Source organism: Pagrus major, chromosome 7 (genome assembly GCF_040436345.1).
Source record: "Pagrus major chromosome 7, Pma_NU_1.0".
Taxonomy (NCBI): Eukaryota; Metazoa; Chordata; class Actinopteri; order Spariformes; family Sparidae; genus Pagrus; species Pagrus major.
Genome location: NC_133221.1, coordinates 22,254,616 through 22,280,131, shown reverse-complemented (window position 1 = coordinate 22,280,131; position 25,516 = coordinate 22,254,616). Strand labels below are relative to the sequence as shown.

The 25,516-nt window shown below is 39.6% G+C and overlaps 1 protein-coding gene across 2 annotated transcripts; it reads right to left on the bottom strand.

Moving 5' to 3' along the window:
* Positions 1-234: 234 nt before the first annotated feature.
* On the bottom strand, positions 235-25,293 carry gnas (GNAS complex locus). 2 transcript variants are annotated; one of them, XM_073470407.1, is made up of 13 exons: positions 25,134-25,265; positions 24,172-24,310; positions 19,876-19,948; positions 14,153-14,207; positions 13,868-13,987; positions 8,724-8,821; positions 5,395-5,449; positions 4,886-4,959; positions 4,638-4,696; positions 4,422-4,542; positions 3,588-3,718; positions 2,822-2,889; positions 235-2,492 (listed from the first exon to the last, which is right to left on the bottom strand). In XM_073470407.1, exons 2-13 carry the CDS (start codon positions 24,308-24,310, stop codon positions 2,346-2,348), a joined length of 1,140 nt encoding a protein of 379 aa, XP_073326508.1. In that variant the 5' UTR covers positions 25,134-25,265; the 3' UTR covers positions 235-2,345. The 2 variants fall into 2 exon arrangements, with proteins under 2 accessions (XP_073326508.1, XP_073326509.1); XM_073470408.1 differs by lacking the exon at positions 24,172-24,310 and having other exon boundaries at positions 25,134-25,293.
* Positions 25,294-25,516: the final 223 nt, after the last annotated feature.

Genomic DNA, 25,516 nt, shown 5'->3' with positions numbered 1-25,516 from the left:
TACAGGCCGCCTCTGCTGTGCAAGGCAAGGAAGGAGGACCCCCTCCCCCCTCATCAGAAAATAAACTGAAATTCATTTTTTTTTTTTTGTCATTTTTTGGTCTTTTTTTTTTAGCAAAAGAATAAGATTTGTGTAGAAACAAGCAATGTTTTGCATCTGTCATCTCCTCTTTAACCCTTCGTAATGTCCTTTGCAGAGGTCAACGGAAGAAAACAAAAGAAATCTGAACACAACTTCAGTTGAAAGGATTTAAGTTATAGCAATACGCACACTATCAAGTGTACAATTTGTCAAGGTTCATTTGATTCTAATAAAATACTTTTTTTAAAACCCATATACATTTCATATATTTATCTTTTTGGGGTATATGGATCCAAAAATAGACATTTAAATCATAAAGAGAGAATGGGAGGATAGGGGAGAGAAATAAAACTACAAAAGCTACGAATGGTTGTCCTCCGTCCCCGAGGAGAGAGAGCGAAAGTCAGACAGACAGAGGAGAGGGGGGATAAAGAAAGAGAGAGAGAAGGAAGTGGCGAGGGAGGCAGGGAGTTAGGAGGGGATTGGCCAAGCTATACAGCGCAGTATGACACCCACTTTAGCTCATTACACACGTACAGTCGTGATCAAGGCACAGGGATCTTCTAAAAGTTATTTTTTTCAATAAAGTTGTACAAAATAATACATTTTACAGTCTGTACAAGAATAATAGTTCAGCAGTAAAGTAAAGACAGACGTACAAAGGAGCAAGAGGTCGGGGGTGGAGGGAGGGGGAGAGAAGAGGAAAGATGGAGGAATGACAGAGGGAGGAATGGCAGGGAGGTGCAAGCAGGCTGTTTGACCATGTAAGTAAAAAAAAAAAATTAGTGTCCCGTTTGTTGTTGTAATCTTTTTTATATTCCAGGATTATAATATCTTATTTTCTCTCGAAACAAAAAGAGCACTGCCGGGAAGGTAAAAGTGCAGATGGGAAGGTAGTGGTGGGGAGGAGGGAAATGAGAGAAAGATAAAAATTGTGAAGATGGAGAGTGAGTGAAGATGACCAGAGGAGAAAGAACGGGGAGTGAAAGAAGGATGACAGATACAGAAAGAGTAGAGATAAAGAAAGAGAGCGCACAGGGCACAATGGCACAAAAGTCTACACAGACAAAAACAGCTGTGGAGACAGTAAAACAGGGTCGATCATGACAAGATGAGAGTTCTCTTTAACTTATATGGTACTGTACTGTAGAAGGATGCTTTTTGCCCTCTGTTAGTTAAGTTCCATAAAAGTTGGCTTTTTTTGTTTCTTTTTGTTTTAAACTCAATATATCCTCCTCACGTGTTGCTCCACGACCAACAAGGCAAAGTCAGGTGGCAAACAGTTCTGTGGAGAAGTCGTGTCTAGACTCCATCAGAGAAATTCACATCGGAGTCCTGTTTTTTGTGAACCCTCGCCCCCCTGCAGCCTGACTGATCACAACATGGTCCTTTTAGTCTGTGGTAATGCTGCTCCTAGGGGCTTGGCTGCAGTCACTCAGTCCGTTTAATCTCAAAGCACTGTGCCGACAGCTCAACGAGCCCGCCACTCGTCGGTAGATTGGTACATTTTTTCCAGATCCGCCCGGGTTGTGCAGTCCAGTAAAAAGCAGGTGTGATACATTTCTCTGTGCAAGCAGATCCTGTGGTTGGATTTATGGATGTGTGTAAATTATAGGAAGGATTTGTGTACTAGGTTTGAGTCCTGAGCACAGTGCTTGTGTTTTTAGTTAGATACAGTGTTCAACTGATCTGCTGTAACATGTTTATTCTCTATTTGCAGTAACTCAACAGTTCTCTCTTTCCAAGTTGCACTGAAGTAGTAGCTCTCTCAGTTTTCATCCTGATCTCAACAAACCATCCTCACTGCAGGAAATACAGTCCAGACTGGGCCACTCAGGGTTCCTTAAAATGTGAAGGTGATGTGTCTGGGGACGATATACGATGTCGAGAGGTATGGCTGAAGGCGGAGATCAGAGTTCGTTTATGTGTTAATCCCTCGAGCCCTTCCATCAAAATAGCTCTGTCTACTGCAGGCAGGGAGTTTGCATCAGGGAAGTTCTGGGTTCATGGTGTGTTTATGTAAGTGCGTGTGTGTGTGTGTGTGTGTGTGTGTGTGTGTGTGTGTGTGTGTGTGTGTGTGTGTGTGTGTGTGTGAGAGAGAGAGAGAGAGAGAGAGAGAGAGAGAGTGTGTGTGTTTTGGCCCCCATTCATTCACAAGAGCTCACACACTTCTGTGGAAGAGGGGAGTCCAGAGACTCAGGGTTCAGGGTTTTTCATTGTCCGATGTGTTTCTGTGTTTTTGGCTGAACACCATTCTTCTCCCATCACAACAGCTCGTACTGCCGCAGGTGCATCCGCTGGATGATGTCTCGACAGTCGTTGAAGACGCGGCGGATGTTTTCCGTGTCGACGGCGCAGGTGAAGTGGGGGTAACAATAGTGTCTCCCGTCCCCACTTGCTGTGCTGATCCTCTGTAGATAGAGGAAAGGAAGCACTATTTTAGCAAACGTTCAATCAGGAGTTCAAAGTTTTTTGTTGGGAACTATTTTCAGCTGTGGAATAATACACATTTGCTGCTCCAGTGAGTATTTACTCAACAAAAAATAAACAACAGTGCCCATGTTGATTGCAATGAAGGAACATGTTATCCAGCGCAACAGTGCAGCTCATTGTTGTGTTCAGGTTTCTGGACAAAAATGAAGATGTATTGCATACATAACAGAGACTATTTTCAGACTTAACCGTTTGATAATGTAGCATATTATAAAGTGCAAAAGCAAACCTATGCAGACACACTTACCAGGAATTCATCTCTTATGAAGTACTTTGCCCTTGTAACACGTGGATCTTCTCCAGGCTCTGGTGTCGCTGGAAGGAAAAAGAGACGCTAATGGCACCAAATTTCTTTCAGGTGGGGATTATTGAAAACATGAATGGATTTATACAACGACCAGAACAGACACGTATATTAGTAAGCAGGCTTCCCTTAGTAGGTTATTTAAAAAGTTTAAGTTGCCATGTTATTGTGATCAAGTGTGTTTGAGCAAAATGACTTCAGGGTGTGGATCAAGGTTGACCTCCTGTGGTCAATGGCACCAAATGCAGTGTCCCTCACATACCTGGTGTTTTGGAGGAACACTAACAAGAGTTTGGCCATGTATCTGCACAGCTGTTTTATAGAAAGCTTCAGAGGAAGAACACTAAAAGTAGAAACATGACTACTCTGGGATGTTTCTGCATGCTCAGGGAACTTTCACGGTGAGCAGCAAGGGATTTGGCACATGTGGTAGGGAAAACTGGGACATACTGGTATTTTTTTCAATTTCCAGTTCGGACTGTCTGAGGCAGTTTGGGGTGTCTGGTCACCCTACTTTACAAACAATGATTAGATTATTTCCTGAAATAAAGAAGCCATTTCTACAGCAGATATTTACAAGTTGAAAAAGGCCAGCTGTATTTGTACAGCTCCTAAAGTGGACAGTGTTTTCAATTACATTTACATCTCCCTGTCTAAATAAATGGCCGTACTAAGTCAAAGAGTCTAAAACTGTAGTACAACTGCTCACCATCGTCAGGTGTGGTGTAGCGAGCAAATTCAGGAAAGTATTCCTCGATTTTGGACTTCCCTGCCAGCACCTTCTCTGCTAGCAGGTCCTGTTTATTTAGGAACAAGATGACAGAAATGGTCCGCAGCCACCTGAAGAGAAGTAAACATGACATATCAACATCGAGCACTGAACCATCAAACTGTTTCTGAGTGTGAACAGAGACACAAGGAGACATTCCTGCTTGGAGTTGGTACAATAAATATAAACAGGGGGTCGTTGGGTGACGGCTGACCCCCTGACGACGTAGCTCTTTTCTTAAAAAATTTGACCAGTTCGGATGATTTTCACAAGTAAAACCTGCAATATAAAGCATGGAATAAATTTGGGATCTGGGGTAAATACATTCGAACTGCGGCAGTAAACTCAGTGACCACCAAGTCTGCTGTGATGTGAGACATGCTGCCCAAGATCTCAGTAATTTTCTGCTGTTCTGCAACTTTTATTTGCATACACGCCGCAGGAACTTGTAAATAAAGTACATGATCTATCCCTGATTGTGTTTGTTGCTAGGGAACTCCAGCACTTGGTTATGCAATCATCCAAGAGGAAAAGCAGCAGGACAGATAATAAAAAGTTTCCCAGCCTTGACAGTGGGCTTGATAGATAAGCATCATCTGTCTATGGCTACAAAAAAGCGAGCAAAAAAGCTTCTAGGAAGGCTGTCTTCCATCCTTGTCATTGTGGATATGGGTATCCATGTAAACACAATTTTAGAAAGGCACTTTGCCTCCACTTTACTACTACAGACTGACAGAAAACATGCAGACAGACACAGTATTCGTCCCTCTTCACCTGTTGTTCCAGATGTTTTTGAAGAGGTTGAGGGCCTCCTGTAAACGGTTAGTCTGATTGTCCTCTCTGATCACCATATTGTAACTGCTACTGGCCACGACGAAGATAATGGCTGTTACATCTGAGGATGAGAGACACACAGAGACAAATCACACAGTGAGAGGAGAAAATATGAAGTTGAGGAAGTGGGAGGAAGCAGAAATAAACAGAAGTTACCGTTAAAGCACTGAATCCATTTCCGGCGTTCGTCTCTTTGACCGCCAACATCAAACATACTGTGTAAATCAAACAAGAGACATCAGTGTTAACAGGTGAAATGCTGCCATCATGTGGAGACACTGTACATCTGAGATTCTCTAAGCAGGTTTGTAGTACATGTTTAACACTGGACCTATGAGTGAGTTTAGTAAGATATGAATATATACATGTTATTTCACTGCCCCTCTCTTCATGTTTTTACTCACTGGAAATTAACTTTGTCCACTTGGAATCTTGTCTCGAAGATTCCTGAAGTCAGTACTCTGCACCGCAGCAAATCCTGGTAAAAGTAAGAGAAAGGGTCAAGAAGGTTGCTAGGACCATAAAGATATCCTACAGCATTTTGAATGATTACACTGCAAGTCTGGAGCAAGACACACTCTACAAATTGCTTCTGTGCCCTTATTTTCTGGATCAGGTTAAAAAGTTGGAGAAACTGGGACATGAGATGTTTTTATTTTCTGCCCCCATTTCTAGCTTGTAGAGGGCAACTTGGGTAAAAAATGTTATGAAAATAACAAAGAAGAGATTTAACTAAAACATTGCTCACCATTACATTTGAGTAATGTACAAAACATTAAACAACTGATTAATGTCTGATGTAGAGCACATTTTCAAACCCACTTCCTCTACAAATACCTCTATGGGAAACTTAGATATACCCGTATAATTTAGTGTTGGTAATATAACTTGGTGGTGGTAGAGATTCACTCACCTGATCTGTTGGAGTGTAGTCATTCTGTTTCACAATGTCGATCTTGTCTAGAAAGCTGTAGAGAGAAGAAGAAAGACACATAAGTAAGAAAAGTGTTATAGGAATAATATTACTGGTCAGTGAGTGGTTCCATTGTTGAAGACAGATGGGATTAGGCACAACAATCAGTACCAAAAAACTGAAAGAACAGTTTGAACTCTGAACTTTTCTGCAGAAAGCATCATCTCTTGAACAACCTGTGAGAAAAAGGTTAAAAAAAGGTTCACTCATACACAACACCCCAGCTGGGATACCATATATAAAGCACATCAGTGGTTTAACCCTCACAGGCTCTACATTAACCCAACACTTTGACAATGTGAATGAAACTCAATTAAAACCAACATAAATGACATTTATGCTTTGCTCTGCTGGTGACACCAAAGAAAACACTAAAACACACATCCTGTATGCCAAAATGCATCAGCACATGTGCCAGAAGGGACATATGCACCGAGAAGTGATCAGGACAACAATAACAACAACAAAAACAGCAGAGTATACACATCTCCAAAAAATCTGGACTGCTGTTTTTTCCAGGCTGTCATGTGCAGAGGACATCCAGCTCTCCTCCAGAATCAAATACAGAGAGCTTGAAGTGTGTGGCATTATTATCCATTTATTGATGTATTTTCTACTTTTTTGTATTATCATGTAGTTATTTAGTGGGAGAGGGTGGGTCACCAGTAGCATCTGCCATGATTTCTAACCTCCTGTAAATGGCTAAACATCCTGTGGGTGAGTATTTACTAGGGTTGCAGCAGTACACCTGTATCACAGTATTCTGTGATGTGAAAATTGACATTTTATATCAAGTTTCATGTCTGTCAGGACATAATATTTTGTGAAACCATGATAAAGAGTTTGTTAAAAAAAAAAAAAATGTTTTCATTCCTTTAAGGGTCACTGTAACATAATATTAATAACTATAATTATGTAATACTGTGATAATAGCTGAGACATTAATCGTACCATTAAAATCTCATAAAACAAAATCAAATCAAAAAACCTTCACTTTCATACTTTCTCTGAACTTTCTCTGATGATGTACTGTATATCAATGTAAAATCAGAAATCTATTCATGTTATATTATACAGGCATGGTGGATGGTATGCTTCGATTGACACACACATCAACACAGTGCAATGAGCAGCAAGGTTTCTCTGCAAAAAATCTGTTTTCCTAAAAACAAAGATGGGCAGCGAGCAGAACAGAGAAAAGGAGGGATGAGAGTGAACATGACGGAGGGAGTGAAACAGAAGGAGAGGAGGAGGACATGGGGAGACAGAGAATGAAAGCGTAGTGGCGTCTGTCTGACATTACAGAGCAGATTTCAAAAATAGCTCCCCAGCGCCCTGGCCTCCAGCACGGTTACCATGGTGACCCAACCACATGCACTATTAATAGTCTATCAGCTCCCAATCTAGTGCGAGTAGCTTCAGACAGACATATAGACAGACAGACAGACAGACAGAACGATGGAGATGGAGAGAAGGAAGACAGGGGAGAAAAAGAAAGCAAGAGCAGGATGAGCTTGGTGTTTTTGTGCTGGATGTGTGAACGAGAAGAGGGACGGAACAAAAGGCTGGACTGTACCATCCCAGCCACCTGAGGGAGGAGTAGAGAGGGAGAGTTTCTCTCTCATGTAAACATTTAAAAACAACAAACCAACCTACAGTGCTAAATAAAAAGCATGTAATATTCACCAAGATTGATTTACTAGTGAAAAGCAGACCAGGCTACTGGCTCAAAGTCCACAGCTGAGAAACGGAGGTATCCTCCCAAAAACATCACCCCCTTCTCCTCCTTTAAACATCCTCTGATCTGTGGATGACTCAGCCTCGGCCATGTTTGCTCCCAAACTGCTGCAGTTACATGAAAACTATTTAACTCTTACTTTTTTATTCTCCAACCTGCCTTTGCTTTGAAAATGATAACTCGACACTCCGTTTCTTGCCATCAACATTGGAGTTGTTAAAAGAAAATTTAAGGTGCCCTTGTGCAATCTTTAAAACAATACATATGTATCATTTAGGTGCAGCAATGACAAGGTTATGTATGGGAGATATACAAGGAAAGAGATGCTTGGGAGAAAATCAAAAGTCTTAAAGACAGGTGGCAGTGTAGGCCTCGATAATCACAGAGCATAACATACTGTTAACTGCAAATGTTTGACATTATATCTGACATTATTTCAGTTAAACATGTGCATTATTAAAGAAGTTTAGTGCCCACAACAGAGACATTACAGATGAGATTTGAAATGTTTGACATCACTGACGTGTGTTGCCTCATTGGCTTTATAAACATGTAGGGTCAACAGGCCTTTAAGCTTTTGCTGAGATTACCCCTGACAGATAAAACATGTTAGAGAAAACAACAAAAAAACACACAAAACCAAAAAACTGATTTGGAGCAATATTCTGGTTAGACAAGCAAAGATGGTGCTAATGTTGGAGCTAGTCAGCTTATGCAGGAAGGAAATACAAAGATGAACATCTCCAGTGAACAATCTGACCTGACTCAGTTTTAACTGTATGCTAGTGTAAAATCTAATAACCTTTGCTAGGTACACACGAAAGCTTAAATCAAATCTCTGATGTAACCTAATGGGCTTGAAGCCATGAAGACCGAAATACCAGTTGGCTGATCACAGGTATCTGTGTATATGGTGTCCGATATGCACCGATATATTGTCTTTACTGTTTTTAGTGAACAGATGTCATTTTAGACCGAGTTTGTTGTTAAATTTCATGGAAGACTGTATGTAACTAAAAAATGTATCTGGTGTTGGCATGTGACACGCATCACATACATACATAAAAACACACAGCATAGTCTTTTATACGTTTGTGAATAATACAACCTTTAACAGGGTCAATAATTGGGTGGTAATTCAAGTGTCAAGTCTACACACTGTGCAAATGCAACTGAACAGGAGTAGCTGGTCTGTTGCTTCCTGGCATGCAACTAGACTAACATAACAGAACCACCAGGACATCCCAAATCGGTGTGACTGTGCTTGCCCTGGTTCACTTGTAATCTGGCGATGGGAACCAAAACAAAACAAAACAAATAAAAAAAATGTGCAACAAAGTACAAGGAATAAAAAAAACAATTAATTCATTTAAAAAATAAATTAAATTACTCAATAACGACACATTGCCAATATAAATTGAACATTATAAACTTAACATTGCACTAAATTGTACAGGTGCACCTAATAAACCTGGTATGTCAGGGACGAGATCATATCACCATGTGCCCGGACTGGTGGAGGGTTACTTACTATTGTGCACAGTCGATAAGCTGGTACTCGTTGGATCTCTCGTAGCACGCCCTGACCCCCTCATCCTGCCACAGTGTCTTCGCATGCTCGTAAAACTCCTGAGGACGAGAGGGCAAACAGAAATACATTGATTACTGGGGCTTGTGTGTGTGTTTCCCACCAGTCAAAAATGATCTTACTTAAAATGAAATTATGAAACATACACTCAGTTCCAGCTCATGGAGATGTTCAATCACATACTTTTGTTTTAAGTATTACAAACTGCAACCTTCGATTGATTAAATAACTGATAGTCCAATCAAATATTGAAAGTATTCTTACAAGCAAGAGTCTTTATTATTAATATGTGCATCTTACACCAAATATGACAGCTATGACAGATTAAGAAAGTAGGACAGGGCTGTGTGTTCGAGGGCACTGGGTGCTCAGCGGCTTTGTTGACACCACATGCAGTGTACGTTGTGCCTGGGCGATACCTGTGTACATTTCTGTAAAGGTAAATAGTGGTGGAGGGAGGGAGAGACGCCTCATTATACACAGGCACTATAGACGGACTTTCTTACATGCTGGGACACAGCATGGATTAACCACTTCACTTTCACTGACTGAACAACAGGTGTCCTCTGTATAATTCATTTCAGAGATGTTGGAAAGTTGCTGAACACAGTAATCAGTGCAGCACACAAGAGCTGGTAACATACACAGAAATAAGTAAAGGAAGTCCTTATATATACAGGGAGTAGATATTACTGTAAGAGCAAGATTTTTATTTATTTATTCATTTATTTTGTTTTGGTGGTTTTCTACTAAACCCTTCTTGTCTTCACTTAACAAAAAAAGCCAAACGTCTGTAGACATTAATGTTTAATGCTGTCTTAACATGTCCAGATGTACAAGAACCTTCATAAAATACAAAACAAAAAACAAAGTTTCTTAATGCAGATAAAGGGAATATCTGATCAAAAGTAGACAAGATGCATCGGATGGGAACCTTGGATATCGGACAGTTTTTGATTTGGATCAGCAGGGTCATGATTTGATACCAAACCCTGGGTAAGAAAAGTAATTCTTTGAGCCATATGTTTGGGTATTTATGGAAGAGCCCAGGGAGTCATTTCAAGTAGATGAATTAAATCAATACCCCAAATTAGCGTGGAGACCTTCACTCTTCTATAATACATCACCTTACAACTCAACAACCTCATAATGACAAGCCAAAACTGCCTGCAATTTGCATGGAAGGCAACAAAACTGACTGAGGACAAAAACAGCAGAATATTTATCTGTTGAGTATTATATCAGAACAGAAAAGCAACAAAATAACTCAATCTACTCCTGTACAGACTGGTGATAGGAGAGGCCTTTATTAATGAGTGTGTATTGACCCCCAACTCTTAACAAAAGATGTATAAATTAATTAACAACAAGAGTTTTCATTATTGATTATTACTAAAATGTAGGTAATTTATCAAGCAAAATCATTTAAAACCAAATATTAGGTTTGTTTGAAGGCACAGATACAGACCAAGTGTAGACCGACTACAGTGACTCAGCAGTGTGTTTTGTGTGTGTAGGACTGTTCAAGTGAATTAACAGGAACTTTGTGGTTGATGTGTCCCTGAACTGTCCTAAATTCAGGTCAAAAACAGGCTATTTCCTTGTTCCAGAGTAGGAATACATGGACGCCAGTCTGTCTCACACACACACTCTTGCAATTTATAATGGAATAGATCAATTTGCTATGTGCAATCATTTGCAGGAAGTTATTAGTGCTAAGTACAGCATAAAAGAAAACCAAATAAATGTACAATGTTGCAGTCTTGACTGGAAAAGTTGATGTGCTGCGAGCACACCTCTCTCTTTCAACATACATTCACATGGCCACTATCAACGCTGTCCCTCTGTGCAGATCTCAAATGAAAGGCAGAATACAATTTCTCCATCCTGTTTCATAACTTGGAAACTATGCCGCGCTTGTCATAAACAAGTCAACCAACCAAACAAGTAAAGCCAAACAGTAACTGTAAACAAATAATTGCTTCCCAACAGCTCAGCATGAGTGGAATTCTTGGGGCAGTAGGCTGATTTAGTGGTTAAAGAGAGCGCCCCGCACAGGAAAACTCACAGATTTGATTCCTGTAACAGCTGATGTGTCACTGTGAAAGACAATCATTTGCTGTCTGCTCACTAGCTATACATCAGTCAGGATAAGAGCATGATTTTAATAACAGCATGTAAATAAACACATCGTTGTATCTGGTGAAGATGGTCACTTGAACATAAATGTGCTGCGCTACCTTCTATTTTTTCCCGAACTTTTTTCAACAGTGTCTTCTTAATTTCTATATCAATTATGATGACATTTTACAAAGTGTAACCCGGTCAAGTAACTGAAAACCACAGCAGATGTTTACAATGTACAGTTTGTGTAACAATTGACAATTTGCCTTAATTTTCATTTCCAAGCACGCAGTTCAGCTACTTCGGTTAAACTTCTGTATTATTTATAACCTGTTTACTCCATTGTCGTCGCTGCTTTCCTGTATCTGATGTGTAAAATGTTGAATTTATGATAAAACTCTCTTATATAAATCTAATTTCCCTCTTTTGCATCTTTTTTGTGAAGGTGTTCTTGCTAAATTGTGGTAAAGAGATGTATATGTATCATTATTAAAATATTTTCGTGATAAAATGAGTCATTGCTTTGTCTATATTTTTCAGCCTGAGGTGATGTCTTCAAATGTTTTGTTTTCTTTGATCAACAGTCAAAAAACCAAAGATATTACGATCATGTTTGACAAAAGAAAAACATACAATTCTCACATTTGAGAAGCTGTAACTACTATATTTGACATTTTTGACAAAAGAGTCAATTATCACAACAGGTACAGATTACTTTCTTCTGATTAATCGACCCATCAATGCAGTTCTACATTCTTGTTTGCTGCAGTTGCTTCAAATTAACTCTAAACCGGGAAAATGTTTCATTAATTGCAATCTCAACGAACCATAACAGAAATCCTTTTGGCTGCATCGTCCCTTACATGTAAGAAAATCCTTTCATTGTGCCATTCTCTATGACACCAAACTCATCATGTGTTTACAAACAGAGTGCTCTTTTATCATCATCTCATGTGCTTTAAAGAAAAAAAATATTAAAAACCTCACTCTTCCTCCCTTGATGCAACGCTTCCTCTATTCCTCTTTGCTCCCTCTCTTTGTATGACAGCCTCCATTTCTTCTCTCTCCAGTAACTGCTACATTACAACAATCAAACTGAACAACCAGGAAAACCTGAATTCTCAGACATGAGATGTGATATTATCAATCCCCATTAAGAGGTCGGTGCAGCATTAGCCTAAAAACAGAGCCACTGGAGCTGGTACGCAACAAGTGTCTTGCTCAAGGACACTTCAGCAGGGTTAATGTGTGTGTGCTAGTTTGGTAGGACAGCTGACCCTATTTGCTGAAGGTCGTCATCTACGACTGTATGGAGAGAAACAAGAGGCACTTTAGCTGCCTGATGTCCCTCCATAATCACCATCATACATTAAACACAAGCAGTTGTGCAAATTAGGTTGTTAGGCCAATTAATGCATTAATTAGCAGGCAAGTCAAAACACTCCTCTTTTTATAATACATGGAGGCTATTTACATGAACTCTGTGCCTCCAAGCATTAAAGGAGCAGGCCAGTGTTTTTATGTGTTCTAGCTCATTTACAACAAATCATAATATACTGTACTTTACATTACTGCTGAGTACAGCAACAGGGTTTATCAGACATGTGACATTTCAGGTGGCCATTACATTCATTTTGTGAAAATCAATTTCCAATCAGCAGTTAGAAAAAAATCTTAAAATGATCATTGTGTGGTAATGTAGTTCAAGTAAAAAGTACAAAAATAAAAACAAAACAGAGGTTATGAAAGAAATACCATCAGCTGCTGTCTCTCTAGTCTCTACTTTCCCACAAGCAGCAGACTGTTCAAATCAATCACCACACCACGATATTTTAAGTTTGGCCAAAATAAATCTCATAAAACATTGTTCTATGACACTGATTACTCATTTCAAGCATTTTTCAAGATGAGCTGCAAATAGTAGTCGATTACTTGATTAGTCAATCAACGGACAAACTATTGTGATAATCGATGAATCATTTCAGTAACTTTTAAAGCACAAATATCAGAAATGGGCAGTTTTCAGCTTCTTAAATTTAAAGATTCACCACTTTTCGTTGTAGTTTGTGTCAGTAAATGAAGAGTCTTTGGATTTTGATCTGGTTGGACGTAAATGTTGGTTGGACAAAATAAGCGCTCAGAGATTTGAAGAGATATTAGGACTCAACAGTTAGTCATGGAAAAAAAGGGCAGATTAATTAAAAATGAAAATAATTGTTATCTGCAGCCCTAGAGTCAAGACACGTAAGTTGATTTTCATACTGTCCTGAAATCAGAGGGATTTAGTAAAAATGAAATAGGTTATAGGTTGAGTAGCAGCACTAGAAAATAAACGATAGCTTCTACTGATATGTGAGGCTGTGTAAATTGAAAAGTGAATTAAGTCTGGCCCCACAGGTGGCTGTGGATAAACAGTGAGACTCCCAGACCTCCAGGTTTAGTCTCTTGGCTTGGACAATTACTTAATGGGAACGTCCCACTGGGAATATTTAACTCAAACAGACATTACTAATCAGGTCATTAGTAAACCTCAGTGTTTGCTACCTGTGTCAAGGGATTATCACCTGGGATGTTGAGACTATTACCTACTAACATCTACTGGAACACACAAAAAGGTGAAGATATCTGCACCTGAAGAAAATGTAATATATCAGCCACAGTGTCACACCAGAGTCAAACAGGAAGAACAATATGATGACCATATGGGTTTCATTTAATTAGCCATCTTGTCCGCTTTGTTTTTTGGCGGTATAAACATAAAGGGAAGCACCTGAAATGTTTGTTTAAATCTTTTAATTCTACTACCGTAAGTGTAGTAAGGTAAAAATGAAGTACATGGTTGTTCTAACTTGATGGTTTTACAGGGTAAAACTACAAAAATAAGACCCTAGTGTGAGGTTGACATATTTCTGAGTGTGTGCATGTGTGTTTGTGTTTATGGTGTCTAATATTGAACTACTCACGGATGGAAACTCAAAGTCCTTCTGGCTGACGAGGTTGAGGATGTATTCGATCCGGTACCGGTTCTCTGGGCATGCCAACTGCACCGGAGGTGTGAGGGTGCTCATAGCTGTTACTATGGTCTGTCACAAACACACAAACCCCAATAAAATAAATTTAAATGTGGATGACAGAGACAGAGGATGACATGATTTCAAAAATTACAAAAGTCGTGGACTTATTGTCTCCAAATCTGTATGACCGGTTGGATCAGTCCCAGTAAAAATGTCATGAACACAGCCACTTACCTCAATAGCCTCTTTTATATTATTCTTGATGTCCTGAATTTTCTGCTTCTTCTCTCTGAAACAGACACACAAACATACAGGTTCAGTGAGACTCGTGTTTAAGTCATATTAAAGGATTTTAAAAAGAGTGCTCCAGTGATCTAGTATTTAATTTCCATAAAGTTGGGGGACTCAATAGAGGCTGAAAAAAATAATACCAGCAGAGACTGAGATATCCTGATTTTTAGTTCCTGGTATGGATCAAGCTCTGAAAATGCTGGATACTACATTTCACATTATGTAGCTCAATAGCATCTTTTGTTATATCCTCCCTGCTTCCAAAATGACCACTCCCCTCAAACCCCTCACCTCCAAGTTGTAATACAGGCTTCTGTTAACAATTGTGAGTCTCAAGGCCAAGCATAGATAACCTTGATGAGTTTTTTTTGTGTTTGTTTGTTTTTTTAAAACTTTGGAGCGTTGTTTTACAGCAGTTGTTTTCACAGGCTGTACAGTACTACTCCATGAGATTAGTAAGTGGTGGAGCGACCCATAAATTTAATTAATGTTATGTGGACATAATTTCATCTTTACACAGTATTAGCTAAGATAAAGTGGTTGATACACAAACAAAACAATTATTTTATTGCAGTCTATTTTTTGAGACCAATAGCATCAACATGTAGTCACAGACAGGACAGAAAACTACAATAATATCACGAAAATATTAGAACACAAGATATAATAAAATTAAAGTGTTTCCAATAACTTCTGGCCTATTAGGATTGAAAATAGCTATTTAAATACCGAACACAATAAAAACATTTTTGAATATAACATAAAATCAAATGATTACTAAATGCTTCCTGTGGACAGAATGGTGCATATTAGCAAAATTTTATTGAATGATAGTTCATGAAATGTCTTGTCACTTCCTCTCAGCATTCAATGATAAGGCCAAAAGAGGAGCCACTACAAACCGTGGGAGCAGTTTTATATTCACCAAAGAAAACCGGCCATCACAGATGGCATGCTCTTCTTTTGAACATATAAGAGGGTTTAGTTAGCAAGTATTGTTTTTAGTGAAGTTAAACAGAAGTACAGTACAGGGAGGGAGTTCCATGTTACTGTGACATGGTCCACCACAGTGCAGTGCATTGAGTTTGTTTTTGATCTAAAAAGGGTAAACAGACCTCCGTTGGTACACATAGTAGAGAAATTATGTCTGTCTGCTTTGAAGGATAGCGGTTTGTACAAGACACCTGGACTTTGTGTGACAGAAATGTTTCTAATAAAAACGCAAACCATAGAGCCGGTTAGCCTATCTTTCACCTTGAGCCTGCCACGACAACACCGCAATGTGTTTACAATAGTTCTGTGTCAGTGACAAAGGGGAAGATGGGCCTCTTTCTTCTGTGCCAGTTCCTACTTTTTCCCGAAAGGACACTGCCACATTAGACCAAATCAGTGCAGATGTTTATCAATTTCTTTAGACCATTACAATTAGCATTTTTAGGTTCAACTCAAGCATTTGTTTACCAAAAACAAAAGCTGCACATTTCCTTCACAACATGTTGCTGCATGATGGATCAGGTTTTTAGATGTGAAGCACCATAATGGAAGTGGTTTTGTAACTTACTTACAAATGCACTCTCTACATTTAGCAGGGTGCAGACTGTCCACTGGGTGGAGCTGAGTAGTTCTACACACTGTGCCTCATTTATACAAGGAAAGTGGTTGCAATCAGTTTAGACATGCAGATGCAAACGTGTTAATTTCACCACCTACAGTCACACACCTTTGTCACTTAGTCACTTAGTAACAGGATATTTTCTCAATAATGCAGGCTCTTGGTCAAGCGAACATGAACAAACAAGAGTTGCTAACATGGAGGCTAAAGTCTTGATTTGCTGGAACGAAGATAAAGATCAGGAAAGAGCACAGAGGATCTTAAACTTACATCCAACTGAACACAAACAGTTTAATACTGAGAATGTTTTGTCTCACACCACGCTCCAGATGACATACAAAATATACACAAAGTCTCAAACGAAATGCATACACATATGCAGGCACATTCACCTTCCTGGTCCAAGCTACTATATCGCTGCAATGCTATTATAATCTTATTTTGCCCTTTCATAAATATCTAACACAACATTTGTGCTCTAGCAAGTGCATCAATAACACGTCAACGAAAAAACGGGAGCTGATTATAACTAGGAAGACTAGAAACTGTCCCTTTGACAAAAAGCCTCAAAGCAAAAAAGTAACGAAAAGTTACAAATCTGGTTCCGAATTTGCTTCAGAATAGCTTGAATGTGTGACTTGTCACTTTTCCACTAACAGACTACAATTTGTATAAAACTCATTTACAAATGGTAACCGAGCCTGAGAAGCCTGTGAGGTCACTGTGCATCAAGAAACAGAGAGAAAGAGAGAGAAAAGAGGGGGTAAGACAGAGTTTATTGGGTTATGAGGGAGATTGAGAAGGCCTTGTTTACATTTTCAACCTGATAGTCATTAAAAATCACATGGTCTTGTGTGTGTGTGTGTGTGTGTGTGTGTGTGTGTGTGTGTGTGTGTGTGTGTGTGTGTGTGTGTGTGTGTGTGTGTGTGCTCCTCCAGTACTACTGCGTGCCTGTGTTTGAAAGAGGGGGGAAGACAAAGAGAGGAAAAAGACAACAAGACATGACACAACATGTGTCTAGGTGAATAAAAGCAAAGAATTAACAGATGTGAAGCAGACAACAGGGACTGGGTCAGAAATCAATATCACAATAATCTGTGGAGATTATTTTTTAGTGAAAGAAAAAAACTGTCCCACACAGTCGCAGTCCTCAGCTTCTGCCCACTTAACAGCTCCAGTGATGAGGCTGGCGGTAACATGCCTTGCCCAAGGGCAGCTCAGTCATAGTTGAGAAGAATAGAGAGAGAGCTGAGTCAGTCATTCATTCCTTTTCCAAATCAGGCCAGCAATTGGAACCAGCAGGCTTCCGGTCACAAGCCAATTACTCTGACCTTTAGGTTACCACAACACTCGATCCATTCACCCAAACTCTTTCATCACAGACATTATTGAACCCTTTCAGTCCCAAATCAGTATATTTATGTCCTGCCTCAGGATCTAGGATTAATAAAACATGTTACTATACTTGTCATGTGGACACCCACAAGCAACCGGTCTGCGCTGTAGGTTTTGGTTTTAGCAGACGTTCAAAGATAAAGGTGATCCATTAGTAGACACTTGGAAAATTACATCTGACCACACATTAAAAGTAAAGCAGTCAAACACATACATATGGAGCAACATATATATGGGAGTACAGTTTACGACACATGAGGAAACAAAGGAGCCACACATGGCTTAACAAGGAAACAAATCAACCACATAATCGAAGCAATGTCACAGATCTGACTGGAAGTGATGTGCTTTTGTTAATGAAGACAGACACCCACCTGTGCGTACGCGAACGCAAAAAAACACACACACACACACTAAAACAAACAAACACACAGACACAGTCACTGCTCAGTGTTGTGGAGTCACGCGCTGGGTCATACGCTCTTATCTGCCTTAGGTGCCGATTTACTAGTCTAACCTTGCAAAGATGCTTCCATCTCCATCACAACCACCAGAGCAATTCGTGCTAAGACACACACACACACACACACACACACACACACACACACACACACACACACACACACACACACACACACACACACACACACACACACAAAACTTTCCATTTTGCTTACTGAAACAGTAAGAATTGTAATCTTTTGTAAGAAATACTTGAGACGAAAATAAACTACTAACAACAAAAGCACGCCAAAAGCAGAAGAATGTTTATCTAGACAATAAGGGGCATAAACTAAATGTTTTCTTATGACAAAGGACAAAATAGTATCTGTAAAAATAAATCCAGGTGCTTGTTTAACTGTTTGTGTTGGAAAAATAATGTCTAGACAGTTTCGACAAACACAGAAGCATGATAGAAAGCTCAGTTCAGCTGAAGTAAGCATTCTGGTTGATTTATTTTTGCACAGAAAGTTTGTTACATGTTCAGACATGATATTCTGTTCTATTCTAAGCTCAACGGACAAATACCGCTGTACTTGCCAACTTCACCTTGCTATTTCGACATAAATACAACATGAATCACGATTCATTCATTGTATTCTACAAACGCTTTTCCAATAAGGCTTTGCATGCCTTGAATTAAGCTTGTTTTAAGATATTATATCTTAAAATCCTGTCATCACTAAGCCAAGTGATTTAAAACTATATTACTATTTGAATCACTAGGCTCAGTCATAGCAATTAATTCAGCATTCAATATTCTCCTTAGTGAGGTTCGACTGCATTGACTTAATTGGTATCTATGTTCATTTTACATGGAGCAGCAAGCTAGCCAGCTTCAGTGTCTCCCACACATACAGTGGGTGGGCCGCCCAGGTATATTAACAGCAGCCCAAGTATATTTGGTGACCCATCTTAGCATTTTATAGGCTCTTATTTTTGTTATCTGTCAGTGACAACAATGCCATCCGCAATAGATTAACCAGGTCACAATTATCCCTCGCTCTCCCGTCTACCATCTGCAGAAAGGGAGATGCTCTCTGGTGTTACATCCCTCCTGTAAACGCACTGATTGTGATGCTACCTCTCCTGTTTAATGTAGATCTACTTATGCCGTTGTTTTGTACAAACTTGTTAGTCCACCTGGTTGTTGCGATGTTGTTCAGTGCACATTGGTTTTGATCGACTACATAATAAGCACCAAGCTTCTATGACAATGGAATTACTGATGAAAAAATCCTAAACGCAAGATGTGTTTTCTGGGGGACTTTATAAAACTTACTGCTGACGAAGAAAGCAGATAACGTTGCTGGTACAGAGAAAACTGAAAGGAGAGGCAAGCCAGTGTACATGCATTAAGATGGACAATTAAAGCAACAGCATGTAGGACTAATGTAGGCAAACTCTTCTGAGCTATTCTGAAGAAAGTTGATATTTGCGTCTCATTCTCAGGTTGTCTAATATCATCATACTAATAACATAACTTTAGTGCTCCAGTCTTTAGTTATTTTGCAGAGGGTCAAACTTCCATTTCTGCACAGCACTCCAACTAGGCTGCCAAATCAGCTTTTAAAAATGAAAGCACTGGTTATGTGACATCACACAGGTTATTCTCTAGTAGGAGAAAGCTTGGTCAAATGACTGTAAACTGAAATCATATTGTTTTGGCTGACTAGTATCGTTTCATCCAAAAAGTAGCCATATAATCCTAAAGACTTCATCCCATTTCAGCCTCCTATTTCCATACTGCAAAAAAACAGGCACACCATGATGAACAATTAAAACGCCACAACAAGATCTGAAAGATGGAAGCTAGAATTAATGTTCCTTTTTGTTAGCTGCTTGGATACATTTTAAGTGATATGTATCATTATGTATCATTTTGATGTACAGTATATACTATTGACTAAGGCATCACGGAATATGCTGCAGTTTACCACATTAGCCTGCTCCTCAGGGCAGCTTCACTGTGATAAACATGTCAATTTCATATTCAGAAGACAAAGATCATCAAATGTGCTCTGTAGCGTCTGAAAGGAGGTGCAGATTAAGCCGGGACATCGGCTCTAGAAATGGGACCCAGCCCATACAGTTTAAACCGACTGTCAATATGTTCATGTTCACCTACTAGGCCTTAAGTCTTTAGTATCATACTTACTCTGCATTGAAGCCGTTGACATGTAGGATCCTCATCTGTTTCACTATGGTGCTCTTTCCTGACTCTCCAGCTCCTGAGAGAGCGAAAGACAGAGACAGGGAAATATTAGGGCTCTGATGACATGTGAAACAAGACCACAGACATACACACTCACACAACGTTGGGATTCAGACCATACACATTTGTCTGACATACCACCTTACAGTACAGTGTGTATACAGTAGTTCTATTTCCCATATTTGGATACAAGCACTGTATCTGACTGAAAGGTTTTCAATTTGGAAGTTTGTTTACTGTTTTGGCTGTGACTTACTATGCCCTACAGAAAACTTTCAATAACAAACAGAGAATTTCATACATGACTGTGACTTTATTTGGGAAAACTGCGAGTGGAGGCAAGGACAGTGCTGCATGGTCATGGCTGGAATAATAAAGTGGATTATTCCACTAGATACTGTGATCCCAATCACAAGATTACAGACTGGATGATGACTGCCTTTAGACTTTTTCAATAAAAAGCAAGTTTAAACATTTCCCTTCAAGAGCAGGTGTTATAATAATCGTATATTCTTTTAAATGATGTAACCTCTGTCCAGCGTCCACAGATGGCTAAGAATCTTTTGGCTAACTGTTCAAAAAAACCAATAAATACAATAAAATAAAATAAAATAAAATAATGCATTTCTCTTAGGATGCCGTATGTCTTAATTACCACATAGTCCTTGTACAGCTGTGAGTCTCATCGCAAGATAATGTTGGTAATGTCCCACTAAAACATGTCAGCCTCAATATGTGACTATGGTACGTATTGGGATGAGCATGCTGGGGTTCATGTTCTCGGAGGTGAGCTGGAGCCACTGATGAGTTTTTGGTCACTTTTGTAGGAGTGATAAATGTGTGTACTGATATGGTTGTCAAATAACAAACTCAATATTAAGATCTGACAAGAAATCATAGGCCTGACGTCTGAGAAAGGAGACTTTACTCTTGGCCATGTTGGATGTGTGTGATGGAGAAAATGGGCAACTCTGTATCAACACAGTTTGTCCAATGTCTCCAAATTATTAGTCTATATTTGTTCAGTTTGGACAATATAGGTCAATTTCTAAGTAACACTAATACAATGACAATCCAAAATAAAGTTGTTTGACAGACTGGCAGTTTGCACAGTTTGGTATTAGGATATTATAGCCAGTAATTCCCACACATGAGACCTATTTGAGGTAGTCATGTACAGATGACTCTGAGACTTGGGCATTTTGGTGGCTTAGCAAGCTACAGTGCATACCATGAACTCATTACATCATGCTCTCAAATCTGTGTGACCTCATGTCACAATGTCAGCTCTCCTCTTTTTTCTACCATCTCCCTTTATCTCCTCACACAACACTGTCTGAAGTACCAACTGGCCCTCAAGGTTTGGTCAGATTTTTTTTATTTATTTATTTTTATTTATGCCAAGTTCTTGTACAGCTGTTATCAACCCAGCACTGGATTTGAGGAATGTGGCTGGATTATAGTCTGCAAAGAAAACCATCTGCAAAAGTAACATTTTGAGAATAATGGGCATCAGTGGTTTGTCCAACAGGAAATACTCCCAAAGTCTGTCTGTAATTCCAGTGAAAAACAGTCATATTTCCAAATAACTTTAATCAAACTAATTGATTAAAAATGTGTTTATATTGTTGAATGACCACAGGGAACTCAAGTGTGGTGAAATTTTTAACACACAATACCAGAAAAGTTGAACATGTGTGTAACTCTCATCAGATGAGATACAGTTCAGGAGAAGAGTAAGTTAGGGTAATACTGTAATCTACCAGAATTTCAATATAGTTGTATTTTCTGCTGAAGAAGCTATTAAATAAATCAGATAACTTGTCTTATTATGTTAACAGCTAGCATGGCCTCTGCTCTGAAGGATCTGTAACCAGACAAAGACAAACTTCCTGATAACATCAGTGGTCAAATTTATACAATCTGAACCTGAGAAGTGGACACACATGGGCAAAAGTTGCCACTGTAATGTAGACACAGATGTAAACTGTGCAATATGTCAATGAACGGTCATGAACTCTGATCAACCAAAATGTGAATGATCTCTGGGGCAAGATGCAACACTGTCTGTCAATTTAACATTTACTGCAGTTAAATAACAGATAACTGTCCTAGTGACTTACTATATAACAAACATTTGCAGAGCTTTGTGCACACAGGACTGTCCCTTTGATATGCAAATACTGTGGTGATATTGAATTATAATTGCACTGTTAATTAAAAAACTTGCAATGATTTTACAAACAAGTTCACTTCAGTTGTGTCTTTGTAGCTAATATGTATAAAGTTTAAATGAATCTTAAGTCAGATAAGGTAAAAAATAAATAAATAAATAAACTACCTGATTAAGCTAGATGTTCTGCTGAATCTGAAAATGTATCTTGACTATATTATAAAAGATACAACATTAAGAAACATGATTAAATTTCAAAAGTCACCAGCTGGATGAATGCTATAAGAAGCTTGAGAAGTTAATGGGATCCACTACTTCTGCTCAAGCATCGTGCAAATGTATAAAGTTCTGTTTTTTTATTTGCTGTAGTTAATTTTTAAAATGTTATATTCATAAATGGAGACTAATACATTGATTTTAGCTAAAAGCTTGTTACCTGAAGGTCATGATAATGCTCAGTATTTAGGGTCTAGCTTGTAAAGTGTTAGTTTGTCAACCTGGGACTTAACATAACTGCTACCCCTTGATATAACACATATTTTGTGTCATCACTCCGTTTGGAGGTGTTAGTCTTCAGAGTGAAACAAACTCTGCTAACATGGGCCATGAAACCAGTAACACATTAATTAGCTGATCTACTTAATCCAATGAGTAGTGTAGTCCTAGTTGCAGATTACAATTATACTGAGCAGCATAAACCAATGATCAACAACTAGAGCCTGGTGGGTAGACATGCTAAAAGTTTTGTTCTGTAATGGATGGCCTCTGTGTGTGTGTGTGTGTGTGTGTGTGTGTGTGTGTGTGTGTGTGTGTGTGTGTGTGTGTATGTGTGTGTGTCACCTGCACATAACACAAAGAATGACACCACAGCTGTTGAACAATTAGCCATGTTTTGGCTCCTGGTTGCCACTTTCACCACTAGATGCTTTAAGCTATGGATATGGATTGCACTACTTCAGACACTATCTTTTCCAAGCATAGGGCTTAGCATACATTTTTGACAGTGACCCTTTCAGGCTGCATTTGGCTTTGTTCACTGTTTAAACATATCCTCGAAAATATGCAGAATCACAGCCCACAGGTCTGCGATAAAGACAAACTAGCAGATTATATAATTGAACGGCAGCTAACTTTACGGCAGACATCTTTGTTTTGGTTTTCATGTGGGTCCTGTCCTTCTGCTTTCCTAAAGTCACCACAACTTCCTCCCCAACATAAATACAGGCGTGTCGTACAATACGCACCCTCACTGGCATCTCTGTAATCAGATATTATGATTTTTACAAAGAACACCATGGCTTCTTGGAAGTGGTAAGCCTGCCAATGGATATACGAGGAGGGTACAGAGGAGAGCACGGCAGGGAAAAGTTAGACACTCTTATTTGTCTCTTATGTAATGTAGAGACCCAACCCACCTCCAGTTCACTCTCTGACACACACAACCACATGTTGAGTCTTACACATGTTCATTTCTCCATTAAGGAGGTTTCAGTGTGTTTTTTGTCTTACAGTCACATTATCTTTATACACAGTCTGGGCTACACACTTCCATACTGGCATATAACGTACAACTAATGTGGCTTTCAGGCCAACATGCATGATTAGGACTAAAATGAATGCTATGTATTCACAAACTAGGCCTACTACAGCTGAAAAGGGATATTCCATTAAAAGCATTAATCAATCAACTACAAATGACAATAGAACCAGTTTTGATTAATGTGAATGGTTGTTTATCCTAACGATCACTGACAGCAGCTTAACCACCAAACATATTTACTCTACATCACTGTATACTCTCCCACACTCCTATGGACTCTGCTACAGCATGTTTTGGTGTTGGTAGTAATGGACTGTCAATTTGACAGCAACATGCTGAAAACCCAGCACAGTGCTGCATTTTTAGCCTTATGCAATGGCAAAGTCACACTGTTGACAGTGTTTCCCAAAACAACATCCCAGAAGGTTATGCAGGGAGGAAGCAAAGCCTCAACTGTGCACACGGAGAGGACTCTCCTGTAAAGTAGCAAACATATAAAACAAAAATAAGATTTAAAAAAACTCACCTAAAAGTAGTAGTCTGTGTGTTGCTCTGTATATCTGTTTGTCTTTTTGGAGCTGCTTCTCTATCTTTTTGTTTGCTTCTCTTTGTGCCTTCTCCTCATTTCTCTGGTCTTCGGTCTTACTGTTGCCCAAACAACCCATCTTCCCGCAAGAAAAAAGAAAAAAGGGGGTCCAGGGGAAGGAGGAGGAGGAGGTGGAAGAAGAAGAAGTGGAGGTGGAGGGGGGTATGTGGAAGAAAAATAAATAAATAAACTAAACTAGTCTAGATCCCTCGCTTGTCATGCGGATTTGGCAACAATGTCACCCACATTTACACAGTTTAACGTCCCCGGCCTGCTCCAAAAACTGTCCGTGGTGCAGCACAGGAGAAATTATGTGTCCATAACGCCTATTTTGCTGTCAGAGAAAGGGCAGGATACTGTTGCTGACGACACCGAGGCCGCCTTCTCAGCTTGCTGAATCCTGCTCGGGCTTTTTCCTCCTTCACATGCAGTATTAGTTTTTGTTTTGTTTTCCCTACTCTCTCCCCCCAGTCGACTGTGTAACGTTAACAGCTGTAATCCACAACGTCCTTTAAGAGACCAAAAATCGTGGTTTCACCTCAAACGGAGGCAGAACAAACAGCCTAATTTGCATCTCCAAAAGCCCGGGTCTTGCGTCTCACTGCTGCCCGTGACAAGGAGCCGAACTCGGCGTGTCCGAAAACCTCGCCCGTGCTGTGGTGCGGCTCGTTTCCACGTCTCCTTTCATGATAAAGATTTCCATAGGTGCACACTTAGACTCTCTATCTATTTCTCTGTCTCCCCGACAGCTGTCTTCGTCGGGGGGCCCAGCAGGACAGGAGGGAGGAAAATAATATTTACACCCAAACGAGCTACATGTGTGATAGTCTCATTGCTTCCGTCGTCATCCGGCTCCTTTTCATTCGCTGCATCAAATCAACCCAAAACAGCTCCAAACTCACTGCGGTTGTCTTTTCGGCTGGATCCCCCACCACCTCCAACTCCGACACGATCCAATATCCCCCCGATTTGTCCTCCTTATTTGTGATGGCTGTTCCTTGCTGTGTTTTCTCCTCCAAAGGGCCTTCTCTCTCTCTCTCCCTGCCCCTCGCTTTTGTTGCTGAAATGTGTTATCAGCCCCTCACATCACCACCGAGCCTCCAAAAACTGCGCACCGATAGACTTTTTTTTTTTTTTCAAATTCCCGACTCGGGTCCGACGAATCCCTTCAAGAAAAGAAAAATCATCAAAAAAGGGCAAAAAAAGAAAGAAAAAGAAAAACGTGACCAAGATGCGAGAATCCCTCGAAATGTATCCACGTTTCTTGCAGGTGAAAAAGCAACCC